General features: G+C 47.3%; 1 protein-coding gene across 1 annotated transcript; it reads left to right on the top strand.

Annotated features, from left to right (window-relative positions):
• The first annotated feature begins 7722 nt into the window (after positions 1-7722).
• Positions 7723-14215, top strand: TALDO1 (transaldolase 1). The gene is made up of 8 exons (XM_062494411.1): positions 7723-7895; positions 9895-10018; positions 10429-10536; positions 11112-11243; positions 11671-11846; positions 11983-12180; positions 13301-13446; positions 13955-14215. Exons 1-8 carry the CDS (start codon positions 7799-7801, stop codon positions 13985-13987), a joined length of 1014 nt encoding a protein of 337 aa, XP_062350395.1. The 5' UTR covers positions 7723-7798; the 3' UTR covers positions 13988-14215.
• Positions 14216-18830: the final 4615 nt, after the last annotated feature.

The following is an 18830-nucleotide window of genomic DNA, read 5'->3' as shown; positions in this document are numbered from 1 at the left end:
TTGGCTGCAGAGAAGTGTCCTGAAAGCCCCAGCAGGGGCACAACCTTCAGCACAGGTCCCTTTGCACAGTCCAGGTGCACACAAAGCATACACCAGTCTCAAATCCTCCCTCCTAACTCAGTCACCTTCTGGAATGCCACAAAAGAAGGAATTCCAACCTAACTGGGATTTCCTTCCCCTCCCTGGCCTGCTGGATTCAGTCTGACTGCTCCAAGCTCTTCCCCCACTGTGGAATTACAACTGAAATGTTCCACAGGGCCAGGAGCTGTCCCAAAGCATGTGAGCTGAAGACAACCCTGCAAACCCTGCAGTGGTATCCAACATAAATTAGTGGTTTCAACATTCTTCTGACTACCTAGCACAGCTAATGAGGGCAAGAAAATTAATTCAAACTAAGCACAATGGGCTCATTTTCCAACACCAGGTTTTGAAGGTTCACAAAGAACTGAGCTTCCCCAGTACAGGGATTTCAAACCACTGGCCAAACCCAGTAGGTCAGAAAGTGAAAAACAGAGCTGCTGGCAGTGCTGGAAGCACTGATTGCCCTAAGTTACAACAACTTGACCTGAACTGAAGAAGAACATGAGCCCCTGCAAATACGGCATCAGGTATCTGTGCAGGTTACATTTCATAAGCAAAAAGATCCATGGGAAGTACATTAAAATTGTTCCTACCTGTCCTTTCACAAGGCAAAGCTGTATTTCCACACAGCAAATGTTTTTTGAATTATAAAGATAACACTTCACTCAGCTGGAGAAGAAAAAGATGAGATCTGCTAAATTTCTCTAAACCAGGCAACACAAAACAAAACAAACAAAACAAAACAAAACTTTTCAGTTTGGGTCAAAAAGAACCATTCATTCCACTTTTTCACCATTTTCAACAATCTACCATATTCATTTTGTCTCTCTTCAAACAAAAAGTCAATTCAGCTTTGAAAACCGTATATTCTGGTGTCCCAAGCCAACACATAAATGCATTTCTCTTCTCCTGTGCCCAAATACATCTTAGAATAGAAACATCCAAATTCACTTTTCCTGGGAACCAGCAGCTCAGTGTTGCCTGATGAAAACCCCACAGGTTTCCATGGGTTCTGCCTACTTGGATTTTCAATTCCTCTTCCCCCAGCTCCTCCCTGCTCTGGCATCCGGGGGCAGTTGTTTCCACTGGGCAGGACAGGGAGGGGTTCACACCTCATCTTCCCCGGGAGCTGCAAGGGAGCCTTTGGGTCCTGCTGTGTCAGCCTCCCCAGGCCCTAAAGCAGCATTTCCTTCCAGGGGCTGCCTCACAGCCTCCCAGGAAGGCGCCATATCAAACCCCAACAGCTTTGGTTTGCTGCTTGTTCCCAGCCCCAGGGGATGGTCACTGAAACAAGGGCTGAGAATTTTCCTCAGAAGAGGAGCAGAGGGACCCTGCCCCTCCAAAGGCAAACTCCCCGCCACCACCACTCCTGTTCCAGCACTGAACCCACATTGGCCCCGTTTTCAGATGGGCCTCCACTAAAACTCCAGTTTTTCCTCCTGCAGGAATTTTGAGGCCCAGGGAGTGCCCAGGAGATTTGCCAAAATCCGCTACGATTTCACAGTGCGAAACGCCAATGAGCTCTCAGTGCTGAAGGATGAAATCCTGGAGGTACGTGACCACTCCTGGGAAAAGGTGGGTCCTCTCCCCTTCCAAGGGGCAGGAGAGAGCTCAGGATACCAGCTAGCACCAACTTCATTTTCCCTGGTGGTGTCTGAGCAGGGACACGGAGCTTTGCTCAAATCCAAAGCTGGAACTGTGCTGTGCTGTGTCACTTCCTCAGCTCAAACACTTCAGTCCCATCTTAACCACAGTGAGGAGGGAGAACAACAACTCCCTGTCCTGCCCTGCTCATCCCCTGCTGGGCACAAATCTGTTCATAACACCAAGTTATTTTCCACAGTCCTCAGGAGTTCTGTGAGGAAAGTGACACTGGATGAAGTGTCACTGGAATTTTCATAGAATCACAGGATGGCCTGGGCTGGAAGGCACCTTCAAGCTCATCTCATCATTAATGTGTTGCTCATTCCCAGTTTGTGCTTCCTGCCCCTCCTGTTCTGCTGTGAAGCAAAACCTGGAGCTCTGGGATCAGCAAATTACTGACTGGAAGTAGCAGAGAGGACTGAAAAGGTCTCAATCCCCAGTCTCCAACTGTAGACTCTCACAGATCTGTCCTTTCATCAGGCAACAGCCAAGGGGTGACGGAAGGAGAATAAATAGCAACACAGAGGCACAGGAAAATGGGAACGTGGTTCTCAGAAACAGAGTCCATCCCCCCAACCTCTGCTGCCTCACAAGGGCTGGGATCTTCCCCTCTTGCTGTGAAGCCTGCAGGGCAGTTCCCTTATTTCACCAGCCCAAAGGGAACTAGTAACTCAAACCCAGGAAGATGACAAAACCCCAACACCAGCCCTCAGGGAACAGAAGCCAGTCCCCTGTCACCACTGGAGAGCACTGCTGGGAGCACAGACTCTGCCACATCAGACTCACACCCCTGAGCACACCTAGAGCAGGAGCTGGTGGGTATTGAGGGGTTTTATGTCCTTTGAATGGGGCAGGAGGAACAGGGTGAGTTAGAAACATGAGAGAAACAACTGGTTAAATTTGTTCACAAAAAACGTGAAAGCAAGGTTGTCTCTCTAGTCACACTGCAAGAAAACACAAAGCAGCTTCTTAGATCCCTCAGCTGGGATTCTGTGTTCCCTCCTCTCCTTCATCCTGCAGAAGAATTGCAGAAATTCTAGGTTCTCCCAAAGAGAAAATGAGGTTTCAAAACCAGAAGGGAGACTCTTGGCTCAGGGGGAAAGGGGAGATCCCCCACTCTCCTCCAGGGCTCTCCAGTCTCCAAAACCACTGAGATCTCCCTGTACACATTTGTTCCTGATGGTATTCTGAAGGTCCAGATGTCATCGCTCACTCTATTGCTCCAACAGAGCACTTCAACTTGTTCTTTAGAACTAAAATACAAAACTAAGTGCTTTTCTGGGCTGTATTTACAGAGTTAATAAAAATGCTGAGCCACATCCCCATTTTCCTTACAATTTCCCCACAAACACATTTAATGGGATTTTTGACTGAAGACTTGATTTCATTCCCTACCTGTTTCTATAGAACTTATTCACCAAATGGATGAGCTGAATGATGAGCTGCTAAAGAAGATCACAAACAATAAAATTCAGCCTCCCCACAGGAATTTCAAAGTGGAAAAGCCTCAGCAAGTTCTTGTGCCCCTCACCTTTGAATCCAGCACTGAAGAAGTCAAAGCCTGGCTGGAGGCCAAGTCATTCAGCAAAGAGTAAGATTTGCTTTGTTGCCACCTGGAATTCCTGTCCTTCCCGGGAGAAGGAGCAGGGGAGGCCGCTGGCACCATCTCACCTGGGACAAGTCACTGGGATTTACTTACAGAGCCTGTGCTGCAAATTAGATTTCAACCCTATTAAATGCAGGCTCCATAACCAGGTCGTTCAGAGCCCAAGCTCACTCCCTTTCTCTCTTATAAACATTTTATTGGAGAAAAATAATTAAGGAACTAAACCCACAGCCTGAAATGCCACTGGAATCAGAGCTGCCACTCCAGCAAAGGCCCAGGGCCCTGTGATCTGGTCCCAGTGCAGCTCCCAGCCCCCATCTCCCATTCCTCACTTCTGACACAAGGCCACGTGCAGCACAACCATCATCTCCCCACTTTGTGTCTCCCCAGGACTGTGGAACACCTGGGCATCCTCACTGGAGCTCAGCTCTTCTCCCTTAACAGAGAGGAGCTGAAGAAGGTGTGTGGTGATGAGGGAAACAGAGTCTACAGCAAGATCACAGTGGAGAAAAAACAGCTGGAGGTAAGTATTTTTCTGGATAATTCCTGCTGGAATGGGGGCTGTACCAGCACTGTCAGCTCATTAAACAGAAACATATTTTTAGAAGTACAATTGAAAAAAAATAAACAAACCCAATGCAACCAAAACCCACACCAGCAATAAAACAAACATAAAAATTCTGAAGTGTCTTTTAAGCAAAAAGGCCCCAAATCTATAAGGGAGATCTCTCTGTTTCCACTAATTAATCTGCTTTTTACTGATAATCACCCAACTCTTTGAAACTAGCTCTACTCCTACAGCATTCATTAAATACTGTAATTTAACTACGGCTTGAAGTTCAAATCCAAACTCCCTGTTTTGTTTCCATTCCAGAAAAGCAGAGGAGAGTCAGAGCTCCAGGAAATCATGAAGCACCACCAGGAAAGGATTGATTCTGCTAATTAAAGTCTCTCTGCTTTATTTCAGCTCTTAGCCCTAAGTAGTGCAGAAAAAAAGGGAATGAAAGCAATGATTCCCAGCCCAGGCCAGGGGCAGCAGAGCTCCCCTTGGGGTCCAGCTGCCATCAGAGTGACAATTCCTTGAACACTCTTGGGAAGGGTTGACAATAAGACCATGTCCCACTGGGAAAGGCGTTTTAATTTTGCATGAAGTATTTTTTTTATATCTATATATTTTATACTGGAATTTTCCATGCATGCTATCGGAGCAGGATTCACACGGGGCTGGATGTACCACAAGGGCTGGGCTCAAGCAGACAAAGACCCCCAGAGCTTTTCTCCGAGGGCTGTCCCTGCTCCCCCCTCACTGGCGGAGCAGGCGTGGCACACAGCTCAGGGGAGGCAGCCCCAAGGCCTGGAGCCTGCACCACGGGAATAAGGCTTTGGAACCCTGCACTGGTTTGGGTTTAAGGAAAGGACATTAAGCTCATCCCATTCCACCCCCCATCCTGGGCACAGACGCCTCCCACAAGCCCAAGTTGTTCCAAATCCTGTCCAGCCTGGCCTTGGATGCTTCCCGGGATGGGGAGTCACAACCTCTCCGGGCAACCTAAGGCAGCCCCATTTCCATTTCCTCCTCAGTGCAGGTGTCCCCTGCAGCCCACAAGCACAGGCCTGGTGACAACTCCCTGTCCTCCTCCTGTCTCCCTGTGCCCCTCATTGGACAAGGCTAGAATGGCAACACACATTCCCAAAGTCTGGCCGTTTCCTTAAATCCACAGACCAGTTAATGCTGTCTCTGAGCAGCTGAAATGAGCTCTTAGTACCTAGAAACTAGCAGGAGTGGCAAAGGGATCTGAATGTGGAAATAGCCGAGTTCCACCTGCAGAGGCCTGGGCTCAGGGCAGCTGTGCAGCCCTTCCCTGGGCCACTGATCCTGCACTGGAATGTTGTGGTGTTGCCAAACCTGGCCTCAAACCAGAAGATAAGCCCTGACCATTTGCTCCTGACCCAGGCACACCCACAGCCCTTCCCAGGGTGTTGGTCACTCATCCCCACCTTCACGTTTTCACTGCAAAAAGTCAGCTGAAATGATTCCCAAATAGCTGAAACCCCAAAGCACACTGGGAAAAGCAGGTTTAACTCCACATAAATGGGCATAAGGGAAAAAAAAAAATCTAATTTAGCACAGGATGTTGCTCTTGACTTCCTGTTTTCTTTCATAAAGTTATGTGCATTTGTATATAACAATCTGTAAATAGGGGTGAGGAAAATCTCTTTCCCTAGAGGCAGAATTTGTGGTTATGCTTCCAAAATTTACTCACAATCTCAAAACTCGAGCAAGCAGCGTAGTTCCTGTCCACAGCAAGGCTGGCACATTGCATTTCTATTTCTATTTATGTGACAGACCAACATGATTGCAAAGCAGTGAAGCAAACACAGCTCCAGAGCTGCCCACAGCCCAGGGACAGTTGGGTTTTCTCTCTCAGCATGTGCTGTGTCTTTGCCCAATTTTGTGCCTGTCCTTGTACATTTAATGGAAAAAGCTTTAAAACAGCATCTGGGGAACTCGTGTCTAAATCTGAGCACACCCAGTGCACCTCAGTTTTGACTTTATTCTTAAGTGTCTCCAATGGATAATCTCTTTTCTTCATTTGGAAGTAGACACTGCTGGCACCAGCAGAATTAGGGTGCAGGCAGGGGAGGATCCTGGGTTTAGTCACAGCCCTGCTGGGATCTGAGAAGGGCACTCACCTTGTCAGGGAGGGATGAAGAGGACAATCCTCCTGAGGAGCCCTGGCTCTGGATTAGGGTGGAGAAGGGAAACAGGATGGCAATTGCAGGAGGCAAAAAAGTTTCTAAAACGAAAATAAAAACAAATGTTGAGCTAGGAAACATATTACTTTCTAGTCCTGGGGTGTAGAGGAAAGCAAATCACAGGGAATTACAGTTATCTGGGATTTTAACAGGAATGTGCACGACAGCTCTGTTAAGCTGGGAGCCACAGGAACACTTCCTAAAACAAATATCTCAGCAGACCTTATTGCAGAGGTCAGTTTCACAAATTTCCACGTGACTGAGCTGTGCATCTGTTCTGTTTGTACTGCCTGCAGACATTGCTATAAAGTACTGTACCTTGATGTACCTGAGCGAAGGAGACAATATAACCATGCACTGTACAAGAGTTATTAAAATAGTTAAGTTATAAATCCATGTCCGTCTCTTTCACTGGCTTTTCATAACGGCTTATCACTGAGATTCTCAGAAACTCAGCAAAATGTCTGAAACCACACATTTCCTTTTGGGTTTGGGGACTGACATTCAACAGGAAGGGTGGTATGGCCCGGATAGCTGTGTTTAAAAACAGAGGTGAAAATCTCACACATTATAAGAATTAAGTATCAGAAAAGCTGCAAACTGAACCCCTTTTCTGGTCTGGTCTAGTGGAAGGTGTCCCTGCCCATAGCAGGGGGTGGAACTGGATGGTCTTTAAGGTTCTTTCCATCCCAAACCCTTCTAAGAATCTGTGATTCCATGACTCACAAGTGAGGCTCTCCTATTCCTTGGCAAAGAAATCCGAGTCAGTACGAACCTGTTTCCTCCACAGTCACAGAATTCAAACAGGACTTAAACCTAAAGCTCCTTTGCATTATCCTTTCCTGGGTTGGGCAAAGCATGAAAATGCTGTACAGAAGCACGTTCTTGCCTATCGGGAAGGGGAACTTCCGTGGCAGCTGTCCCAAGTGGAACAATACAGAAAGAAGGAATAGCATAACCCCATGACACAGCCAAGCGACAGATTATCCAGCGTTTCCAGCCAAGGGCCGGCCATTCTCTGTCTCAGCTGAACAACCACACTAACAAGATCGCGTCCTCTACAGCCCAAATAAAGTTTAGGCAGACCAAGAGCCCAAACCACCGGCTCTGCTGGGTCGGGGGCTCTCTCAGCGGCTGGAGCTGTACCGCACAAGGCATTTCGAACCTTTGCAGGACGGCAGGGCAGGGAGCACAGAGCGCTGAGCTCCTGCGGCAGCGGCGCGGCTCCGAGCCTTCCCTCACGGCCGCCTCCCCTCAGGGCCTGCCCGCCGCCATCTTGCGGCACCGGCGGCGCCCGGGCCAGCGCGTCCCTGAGGGACGGGTGGCTCGGGGGCCGTGCCGGCCGAGGGACAGACAGGCCCCCGGGTGGTGCTGGACACCGGAGATCCCGGAGCCGGGAGATCCCGGGGCCGAGACACTCCCGGCCGCGCTTTGCTGGGAACAATGGCGGCGTCAGGGTCGCCAAGGCGACCACCCGCCCCGACCCCCAGCGCCACGCGCCAGCCAATCAGAATCGTCCTCTCAGTCCCTGCCCCGCCCCGGCTCCTCCCGGCCGCCTCCGTCCCGAGTCTGCGCTCCTGATTGGCCGCTGCCGCCCAGCCGGGTTGGGACTGGCGGCGGGAGCGCGCGGGCCGCGGGTGCGCGCGCAGGCCGGTCCCCCCCGGGCACTCACCGTCCCTTAGAGGCGCGCGAGCTGCCACAGCCGCTGACATGTCGGTGTCCCCCGTGAAGCGGCAGAAGATGGAGTCGGCGCTGGACCAGCTCAAGCACCACACCACGGTGGTGGCCGACACCGGGGATTTCAACGGTGAGCGGCGGCGCGAGGGGATCCTGTCACCGCGTCTTCTCCTTAGCCCCCTCTCCCGCCCCCATCACGGAGAGTGGGCGCGCCCGGCCGACGGGACGCGCGCTGGGGGGGAGCGAACCACCCTGAGACCAGAGGGGGGAGCGGGGGGGAGGGCGCTCGGTGGCGGCGCCTTGGTCCCCATGCCAAGGCAGATCCCGCCCAGCCAGGACGTTTTCCAGACCCTGCCGTGATCTCCTCCCAGCCCGCCCTGACCACCGCGTTCAGCTCTGCGTGCCGTCAGGAAGAAGTGCCAAACTCAAGCCAGGCTCTGCTGTGCTAATGAATTCGGGTTTTCTTCCAGCGACCTGTCTAGATGTGGGACTTGTTTGGGTTTTTTTTCCGAACTCAAGGCAAGGCAACCCGGTCCAGTGGCAGCGAGTGGAACTGGACAATCTTTAAGGTTGCTTCCAACCCAATCATTACAGGATTCTGTAAAAATAATGCCAGAGTGTTTTTGTTTCCATTATCTCCTGAGAATGAGCCAGCACACTCGTTTCTGAGAAAGGGAGGTGGCCTTCGATTAAAAAGTCACTTGTTCCCAAGCTGTCACTCCTTGGCCCAGCACGGACACTGAGCCTGCTTGGCCCTACAGAGCCAAGAATTCCCTCCCTGGATGTCTGTGGGTCGTGTAGAGCAGCCCTTGAATCCTGTCCTGTGCTCACCCAGGCCTGCAGTAATCCCTCCACTGCTTGCCTAATCCTGTTGGTGTAACAGCAAACAATCCCAAATGGCCACTGTCAAATGTCTTAAGACTACTAAACTTGAGGTGAAGAGAGCACAGGGGTGGCAACAGCTCAGACACAGGAAACAAACAAACCCCCCAGGATGGCCAAGGGGGTGTTTGTGTGCAGGCAGCAGCAAGGACTGTAGAACATTCCATGGGGATCATCGAGTCCAGCTCAGGATATCCCCCCCCCAGTTGTTCTCTGGGCTGCTTTTACCACCTGGAGGTTATTCTTGGAGTCCTAACAAGGCAAGAACCTTACCTGGCTCACTCCTGGCATGTTAAACACTGGTTAAACACTGGTGCTTGTTGCTGCTGCTGGTCCCAGCGGTGATTGTAGGTGTCAGTACAGAACAGAGTTGCATTTCTGTGCTCTCTGCTTTAAGCAGTACCCGCGTGAACTCAAATTCTGAAGGACCTGTTTGTATGGAGTGGACCTCTCTCCAGGATCCTGATCACTGCCTTGGAGGGATCTACGGAAAAAAAAGGGTTTATTTTTAGTGCAGTTGCACTCTCCCACTTGGGGTTTCATCCCTGACAGAAATACTGAGGAGAAGGGGCTGGTAATACATATTTTGTTATTTTTTTGACATTTTGATTGCATTGTTGAAACTACTGAGTGGCCTGCAGAGGTTCTGCCCCTGGCAAAAGGGGTTTGATGTGTGCCACAGGCTTCCTGGAGCAAAACCTGGCATCATCTGGAACAGGCGTAGTCCTGGGCTTGGGGTAAGACCAAGGGTCAAGTGTCTTCCTGGTAGGACAAGGAAATGAGAAGAGCAGATACTGAGACACTGTAGCTGTTTGGAAAAGGTTTAAAACACAGTAAGAAAAGGTGCTAAGGTGTTGGAGCCTCACAGGTGAATTCACATGTCCTGGCCCCATCAGTTGGACACAAACAAAAGCCCGAATTTCTGCTTGAAGTGAAGAGCTCCTGTTTCTCGTTCCCCTCTGTGATTTCTGGAGCTCAGCTATGCTGGTTGGGATGAAGTTTGGAAATCAGTGTTACTACTTCCTCCATCCATCATTTCTACAGATTTATACTTCTGGGCAATTTCTGCAGTTTATAAACTTTGAAGTGGTTGTTGTGTAGTCTGGCACAAGCCAGCCTTCAGGCAGTGTTTAAAGCTGATGTGCTCTGTCATTAACAAGTGTTTACATTCTCACCTGGTTGAGCAAAATCCTTCTGATTTCTCAGGCTGGCTGGTTGTTTCAAACAGGCTGGGTTTCTTTCTTTAGCCATAGATGAATACAAGCCCCTGGATGCCACCACAAACCCCTCCCTGATCCTTGCTGCGGCTCAGATGCCGGCGTACCAGAAGCTTGTGGATGATGCTGTTGCCTACGGGAAGAAGCTTGGTGGGTAAGTAAAGAGGGGTTTCATCTCAGCAGACCTATATTTAAAATGCCTTATTTACACATAAGCAACGTGCTTGGGCTTCCCCCTCGTGTACTTGTGGATTTGTCTCCTGCCCCAAAAAGCCTCAACACTTCTGAGAAGAATTCCTTACACCCATTCCAGATGTGCTTTTAAGAAGTGCATCCACATTTCTCAGCTCCCACCTGGCCCTCCTTGATCAGGAAAACAACAGCACTGTAGGAAAGAGTGTCCAAAGGCTAATCCTGCTGGCAGGACAGAAGTGGCTCATTTGAACTCTGGAATTTAATGTTAAATGGGCTGTGAAATTTGATCTTCAAATCCACAGCAGAACGTAAACTCGCCTTTTTTTTTTTTTTACCTCCATAAATGCTTTTGCTCTTTATGGTTTTCAGGTCAGAAGAGGAGCAGATCAAAAATGCTTCTGACAAACTTTTTGTCTTATTTGGAGCTGAAATCCTGAAGAGGATACCTGGCCGTGTGTCCACAGAAGTAGATGCAAGGTTGGCTCTTTTCCCTTTGGGTTACCCTGGGTATTTGTAAATACAAAAAGTGACCTCATGTGAGCTAGGGAAAGATTTTTTTTTTCTTTTTTTTTTTTTTTAGATTAGAAGACCAGCGGGACTTATATTAATATTTAAGAGTGTGGATTTCCCTTAGTTTGATTAGAATTCTGTAACAAAAACAAGTAGCACTGACCTTGGATTTTCATAATCTTCCTGTTACTGCTTAAGCAAGGGGAACTTCACACATCCAGTCATAGTTTTGCTCATACTCTTCTATATGATAATAGCTGCTCAATTTAGCAAGAGATCTGTTTGAACAGTTTTTTTCAAGACTTGCACAGGACATGGCTGTTAATTTTCTCAGTGCCAATTTTTGTTAATCATCAGCTTCTGAATTTATTATGAGAAACTTCCTTCTCAAAGGTCTGACAGTCCATGAGGGATCTGAGAATACAAACCTGCTGTTGGCATGTAAATGCTGATAAAACAGGATAGTGGTTTTCCATTGGGCCCTGGGGGGAGAGAATTTTAAAAAAAAATCCGTTTTAAACAGTGTTGCTCTTGCTTCAAAGGTTGTCCTTTGATAAGGAAGGAATGATTCAAAGGGCCAGGCGCCTCATCGACCTCTACAAGGAAGCTGGAGTCAGTAAAGATCGGATTCTCATCAAGCTCTCTTCAACGTGGGAAGGAATCCAGGCCGGCAGGTAAGGCTGTGTGTGCCTGGTGTGCTGATTCATGGCATGCTCCTGCCTGTCCACAGGCACTGACATCACATTCTGCACTTGAATAAACAGCAGTGCTGAAAGCACGGCATGAGGAAGTCTGTCATGGGCACAGAAGGTGCTCTGCCACAGCTTGCTGTTGAAATAGGGAGTTTCTTCATACAAGGGCCAGGCCACAGTTTCCTGAAATACCCTGCTAAGATGGCTGCATTTGGCTAGAGGAACAGCATTCATAAAGCTGAGTTTGGCAGCACAAAACTTTTGCCTTTAGCTGATGACTTTAAAGCTGACCAAGTGCACCCCATTCCTAAATGAACTCAAGGAATTCAGTAGTTTGAACTTAGCTTGTTCCTGAATATGAATTCCATAGGTGAGCAAAGTGCTGTTCTAAGCCAGCCTGTGTCTGCAGGGTTCTGGAGGCTGAGTATGGGATTCACTGCAACATGACCTTGCTGTTCTCCTTTGCTCAGGCTGTTGCCTGTGCTGAAGCTGGAGTTACTCTGATTTCCCCATTCGTGGGACGGATCCTGGACTGGTATGTTGCAAATGGAGACAAGAAAACCTACGAGCCTTCAGAGGATCCAGGTGAGCAGAGATTTAACACTGCAGAGAAAACAACAGCTGCTAATTTAAACAGTTTACTCGTAAAAATGCTCTTATGGAAGATTTGAGCATGTTCTAAATAATCACTTACAATAAAGTTGCTGATTTCTACTTGTAGGAGTGAAGAGTGTCACCAAGATCTATAACTACTACAAAAAGTTTGGCTACAAAACCATCGTGATGGGTGCCTCGTTTCGCAACACGGGCCAGATCAAAGCGCTCACAGGCTGTGACTATCTCACCATCTCACCCAAACTCCTGGCAGAGCTCAGCAAAGAGCATGTCAAGTTAACTCCCACACTCAGTGTCAAAGAGGGTAAGTCCACTCCTAGAGGATTGTTCCATCTTCCTTTCTTCTCCAATGTTGAGAGTCTGGGGTTCCAGTCAGTGCTGTGGTACTTGCTGCCATCCTGTTTTAGGGATAAATCCAATTTCCTAGAGGAAATATTGTAGCCTCAGAAGGAAATACTGTAGCCTCAGTACAATATCACTGCTACAATTGCTGACACACTGAGCACTAATTGGATTACAGTGGTTTGGAGTGTGCTTCCATACTGTGCACCTCTCCCCACAAGACAGGAAAAGTTAAACTTCACATGCTCAGGATTAAATTTTACTGAACAGTAGCAAAGATGCCAAACTTGGTTTCATCTTAATCTCTAGACATGCCAAGAGGTGTTTTCCCTCCAGAAATTAGAAAGTAATCATACACAAAACTAAGTGATTTGATCTAGTGATCACTGTGCCACAATGGCTTGGAATCCTTGTTCCCATTACACTACTTCGAGTCCAGGTTGGATGGGGCTTAGAGCAGTCTGGGATAGTGGAAGGTGTCCCTGCTTGGGGCCAGGGAGTGGAACTGAATGGGCTTTAAGCTTCCTTTGCACACAAATCTTTCCAGGATTCTGTGATACTCTCCCTTTTCTGCAGCCTCATTAAAATGCTGGTTTACATCTCAGAAAGCAGCTCTGTGCACAGCTGTAGCCATGGGCTGCTGCCCACAGGCTGCTGCTGGCCTGGGAGCCTGCTATGAAGTGAGCTTTTGTTAGTTCTTGCCAAACAATCAAAGCCCTGATTGTTTAGAATATTTGCTTAGAATGTCTCACTTGCTGTGGGGCGGTTGCACAATTCCTCAGAATAGGCCTGGAAGTGTTGTGCCACTCACCAGCAGGTACAAGATAATGGCACACACACTCTGTTAAGATATACTCATTTATTAGCCTACTTTTTTTCTTTTTCCTGTTTGTTCTCCTCCAGCCATATCAGGAGCACTTTCAGTCTCACATCTCAGATTGTGTTCCTGCAGCAAGTCATACTGAAAGCATTTAAAATTTTTCCAACATCTAGAAATGGTCAGAACTCAAGGCAATTTTAGGAAGTCTGAATTTTGTAAGCATCTGATCACCTGGTCTGTTTCTTTTTCTACTTCTGCACAGCTCAGGCATGTGATCTTGAAAAGATCCACCTGGATGAGAAGGCATTCCGCTGGCACCACAACGAAGACCAAATGGCTGTGGAAAAGCTCTCCGATGGGATCAGGAGATTTGCTGCAGATGCAGTTAAGCTGGAGAGGATGTTAAAGGTAGATACCACGTTCCTCCCATGTACTGCAGCCAGCCTGGTGTGGCTGAGGATTAAACTAGTCTGGTCAGGTCTTTGGACAGGTTATGTAGAGCAGGCCACCTGAATTCAGTGAATTTGGTAAGCTTCACTGTATGCCAAGAAAGAATTTTTGCCAGGTGTGGGCCACACCTGCAGTTTGAGGCAGCTTATCAGGATAACTGTCAAAGTGAGAAGTCCCTTAAATCTAATTCTGAGCTGTCAGCAGCGGTACAGGACACAAATAATCTGCAGGTAGTGAGCTGGAAATAAATCATGTTTGTACTTGGAGGCACTAAAAAAGAGCAGATCTGCTGTCAAAGTGTTATGTCAGATTGTGGAGAGGCTTTCACACGGGATTCATCAAACTGTGTGTTTTGGGGAAGAAATACTGATTGTAAGTATACCTGATCTAGGCACTTGGTGACTGGCAACTCCTTGCATCATTCCTGGACTCTTACTCAGCCGTGCTTTGTTTATCTCTTTTCTAGGAGCGAATGTTCAGCACTGAAAATGGAAAATAAAAGAAGAAAAAAATAATAATCACCATTTCCCTGAGTGCTCTAAACTGAGGTGGATCACCTGAGGTTCAGTGGATGTACAAATGTCTTACTGTAAAAGTATCATGCTGTGTATGGATAGATTTCTGTATCATGCTTTTTTTTTATCAATTTGCAAAGGGACAAGTGGAATTTCAAATTTTTGTGGCACTTTTGTCAATACATGCAAATTAAAAACTACTTGCCTTGTAACATGGTCAATTCATTGCTGCAGGAGACACCTGATAGACAGGATTTTAATTTTCAAATTCCAATTTCAAATTCCTAATTAAGTCTTCAGTCCTAACACACAGAAGAAAAGTTTTTAATTTCAGGTGGTTTTAAAGAGCAAACACATGTTTCACAAGCCCCTCTCACAAATACTCCTGTGAGACACATACATGTGTCAAAATACAGATGTATCTTAATAGTTTATATAGATCCTGTTCTATGAAGAGTAGACAAGAACAAGTGATAGGACAAGAAGGAAATGGCCTCAAGTTGTGCCAGGGAAGGTTTATATTGGATATTAGGAAACATTTCTTCACTGAAAGCTGTCCAAGCTGGCACAGCTGCCCAGGGCAGTGGCCGAGTCCCCACCCCTGGAGAGATTTAAAAGGCATGTGGATGTGGCACCTGGGGACAGGGGTAGTGGTGCCCTTGGCAGTGCTGGGGGAATGGCTGGACTTGATGATCTCAGCAGTCCTTTCCAACCCCACTGATTCATTCCATGGTTCTGAGAGAGCCCTACTTATACGTGGATGCAATTTGCTGTTTCCTGACAAAGTTGGCTGAACTTTAAAAAAAGGGAGAAAAGGCAGTAGTGTGGCTCCAGCACTGACACACACGTGCTCTCTCCAGACCAAGGGAGGCACTGATCCCTCACCCCAGTGTGACACAGCAGTTCTGCTGTCAGCACATCCAGAACAACCTGGCAGCTGCTGTTCCAGCCAAAGGAACATCCAGCTACAAGCAGACATGGACAGCTGGTGCTGTGCTCCCAGCCTGCCCTGGGAATAGTGCCAGTCTACCAGAGGGAGGTGAAGTCCCCAGGGGACTCATCCAGCCCCTCCAGCTGTTGGTGAGGGGGGAAGCAGACGAGGCAGAAAGCAGGCTGCCCAAAGGGAGGTGACCTTTTTTCCTGCCAAAGTCAAGCCAGCACTAAGTTTGACCCTGCCCCTCTCTACCCCTTCTCAATTTGACTTAATTTTGCATTTTTCACTTACTAAACAACAGAGAATTCCAACAGAGATTCCTAGAATGGTTTGGGTTGGAAGGGGACCTTGAAGATTCCACCCCTCTGGCATTAGCAGGTTGCTGTGCTCTACCACTGCACCCACCAGGACAGGGTAGGGATTTGGGCACACAGAATTTGGGGACTTGGTGCTATTAAACTGGCTGGTCAGGGGCTTGAAGCCTCTGGAATAAATGTCCCTTTTTCCCCCTGAGTGAGGCAAGAAACTTCATGGAATCTGTCCCCTCACACAACTGAGACACAACTGGGTCAATAACACTGTGGAGCTCAAATGAAACTGAAGCATTTCAAAAGGTGCTTAAGAGAGAATGAAGTACTTCAGTGAAAGGGGATGAAGAGGTGCCTGAGTAACAGTTAAGCCTTACTTCACTTACCAACAGACACCTCTCAAGAGGGGAGTAAGTTATGCTTAAAATGTTCAGTCATGGGGTCCCTTCCCTGCTGTGGTGGCAGCTGGTGTTTCCTCCTCAGCACTGGGGTTCTTTTCTCTGCAGCACAGATGGATGTTGTGAGGTGCCTGACATCCGTGGCTAAGCCACAAAGTCCACATCCTTTCTGAAATGGTGAAAAAAAACCCAAGCACCACATAAACCTTCAGTCTGTACAGCTCTTTCATCAGTCACACAAAGTGTGTTTATTCCTTAACCTCTTCCTCAACTTCCCCACTCCTCAGCAGACAGAGGGACCTCTCCCAGGGCCCTGTCTGTGCTCTGCTTACAAACTCCTGGGATTTCCCAGATCTCCATACCTCCTCAGATTAAGAAATCAGGAGATATCTCTTGTCTCCCAGAAAGGTCTCTGGCTCTCACAGTCACATGGACAAGACTCAGGATTTAGGGGCAGATACAAGGTTTGGGGAAATCCCAAAGACTCAATACATAAACTTTAAAGCATTGATTAAAAATTACAGCACCTTTCCCAACCTTTCCTTGTGGTGGCTGCTCTCTGATTCCAACATCCAGCTCTGTGCAAACACACAGAGCTTTGAGGGGGGTTGGAAAAGCTTTTCCTTCCTCCTCCAGCCATGCCTTCCATCCCATCACACATTATGCTAAGGGAGACACACTACTGCTCCCAGCACATCCTCCATTCTTGAAACAAGGTACAGCAAAGCAGAGCTGTTGGAAGAACAGACACAATAATACACCCATTTATAGTCATCCTCCTGACATGGAATTCAATTTAAAATTAGTCCTTGGATTCACTGGTTATGTATATCCATTACAGCCATCACAGGCCAGTATGGATGGCACCAAACCCAGACAGCTCCATTTGAAACTTTAAAGTAAACCAAAGAACCACTTTCATCTCTTCTGGCCCTTGTTTGAATGCACACAAGATGAATAAAGCAGCAGGTTACATTTAAAAAAAAAAAAAATTAAGGGTTTGGTATTTTTTTTACAAGATTGTACTGTGGAAACTCCAAGGAAATAATCTTAATTAAATATGTTAATACACAAATGGAATGCTGGCATGACCAACAACCATCAGCTGCAGACAGGGCCAGATTTCAAACATCTTGTCATCTGTTTCCTGACAAAGTTGGCTGAACTTTAAAAAAAGGGAGAAAAGGCAGCAGTGTGGCTCCAGCACTGACACACACGTGCTCTCTCCAGACCAAGGGAGGCACTGGCAAAAACATGGAAATTGAGATCATACCCACAGCCAGGTCTTGGGGCTCTGTTTTCCAGAGTTAAGCAGTTTCCCAACTGCTGCACCAGCACCCCTCTTCCCAGCTTGGGTGTAAACCTGCCAGAAAAGGCACCCATACCTTAGGGATGGTGGGCTGTCCTCTTTTTGGCGAAGAAACCCTTTGAGGGGTGCAGGACAGCTATGAGCCAACATCTGTGAAAACTCATCCCTTTGGATTCATCCTGCTTCATGTGCTGCAGAGACACTCTGATGCTTCTAGCAACTACCTCCATATCTGCCTGTAAAAATATCAGAGGAAAAGAGGATATGGTCCCAGCTGTTAAGACCAGAGATGATGTAGCACTGTGAGTCCCAAAAAAATCAATCAGTAAAACCCTAGAAAATAAAACCAACCCCCCACCCAACTAAATAAAACAATAAAACCCATCAGCTGAATGTTACCAGAAACAGATTTCCAAGGAAACAAGCCTGGCTGGTGACATTCCTAGGACCAAAGCACCAAGCACTGCACGACACAATGCTGAAATAATAAAGGTTTGTGTGGGATGAAATCTCCTAAATTTGAAGTTTTCAATTCTTTGGGAAGCAGTTTCTGCCCTGGAGACAAAAACCACTCTGTATAGGCACCACTGCTTGGATGCCTGGGATGGGATTGTTCACAGAGCTCCTCAGCTGGCACCAGGCACAAGGTACAGAAGATACAAACTGAGGTATCTAAATTTTTCCCACAGGAAATTTAAAAGGCAAGAATTATCAAAAAATAATTGGATAATGCCTCCTTGTGTAATGTCACTTCATTAATTGATGTAACTATCTTTTAGGTAAAAGAAAATAAAATAACAGTTTGTTTGTAGAACAAAATTAACACAGAAAATAAACAGAATAAAACTTTTCTGAACATACCTGGATGACATTCAACAACTTTGTGCTTTCTACATTCATTTGATCTTCTTTTCCCACAGTTTTTGAACATTTTTTTTCCAATTCCTGGCTTAAATTGATCATACTGTACAAGAACTTAAGAGCTATTGTCACTAATGGCCTCAAGTTGTGCCAGGGGAAGTTTAGATCAGATATTAGGGAAAATTTCTTCATGGAAAGGGACATCAAGCACTGGAACAGGGCAGTGGTGGAGCCACCATCCCTGGAAGGGCTCAGAAAACACACGGATGTGATAGCTGAGGTTGAGTGGTGAACATGGTGGTGGTGCTGCACTGATGCTTGAACTTGACCTTAAAAGCTCTTTTCCAACCTGAATTCCATGATTCTATGACTCAGATGGCTCCCAGTTTGTCAGCAAGACATGTGAAGGTGACACAGTCCAGCCCACCACATCCAGAGCCACCCCACAAAGCTGTCAGCCCACACCTGCACACGTCACCTCTCCAGTCACTTGCTGCTCCACACCCTTCTCCCCCAAATTTTCCCAAGAGCAACTTCATGGCTGAACAGATAAAAGTGGATGTGTGATGGGAAAGAGTGAAAATACACAAAGGAACTCATCTTTTTTCTGCTCTCATGTGGGAGGAAAACCACAGCACCAACAAGTCCCCAGGCAGTGTACTTTGTCCAACTGTTTGCTTCCCAACAGAGTCACGATCAGAGCAATTCCAGCAGATCCTGGATGCCAAAATAAGGAGAAAATTGCACAACAAGGGACTGATCAAAGCCTGTAGTGGTCTGAACGCTGTCTGCTCACCTGGCAGCAGATGAATGAGCCTGGACAGAACCTCATTTAAGGAATGAAAACAGGACACAGGGTAGACACCAACGTTCTATTTTTACAGGTAAGCAGTGAAAGATGTAGTGATTTTGGCAAAATCCCACAGAAACACAGTCCCTAAAGAAATACAGTCTCCCATTTCACAAATAAGATGTGGCTTTCCAGACTGAAAGGATTCCCTGATGGTGTTAACATCA

Source organism: Cinclus cinclus, chromosome 6 (assembly GCF_963662255.1).
Source record: "Cinclus cinclus chromosome 6, bCinCin1.1, whole genome shotgun sequence".
Taxonomy (NCBI): domain Eukaryota; kingdom Metazoa; phylum Chordata; class Aves; order Passeriformes; family Cinclidae; genus Cinclus; species Cinclus cinclus.
The sequence above is the reverse complement of the archived record's forward strand: the minus strand, read 5'-3'. Positions and strand labels throughout refer to the sequence as shown.

Coding starts and splice junctions, on each gene's coding strand:
- TALDO1 (XM_062494411.1), top strand. CDS start 7,799: ATGTCGGTGTCCCCCGTGAAGCGGCAGAAGATGGAGTCGGCGCTGGAC. Junction 10,019..10,428: donor TACGGGAAGAAGCTTGGTGG/GTAAGTAAAGAG, acceptor TATGGTTTTCAG/GTCAGAAGAGGAGCAGATCA. Junction 11,244..11,670: donor GAAGGAATCCAGGCCGGCAG/GTAAGGCTGTGT, acceptor CTGTGTCTGCAG/GGTTCTGGAGGCTGAGTATG.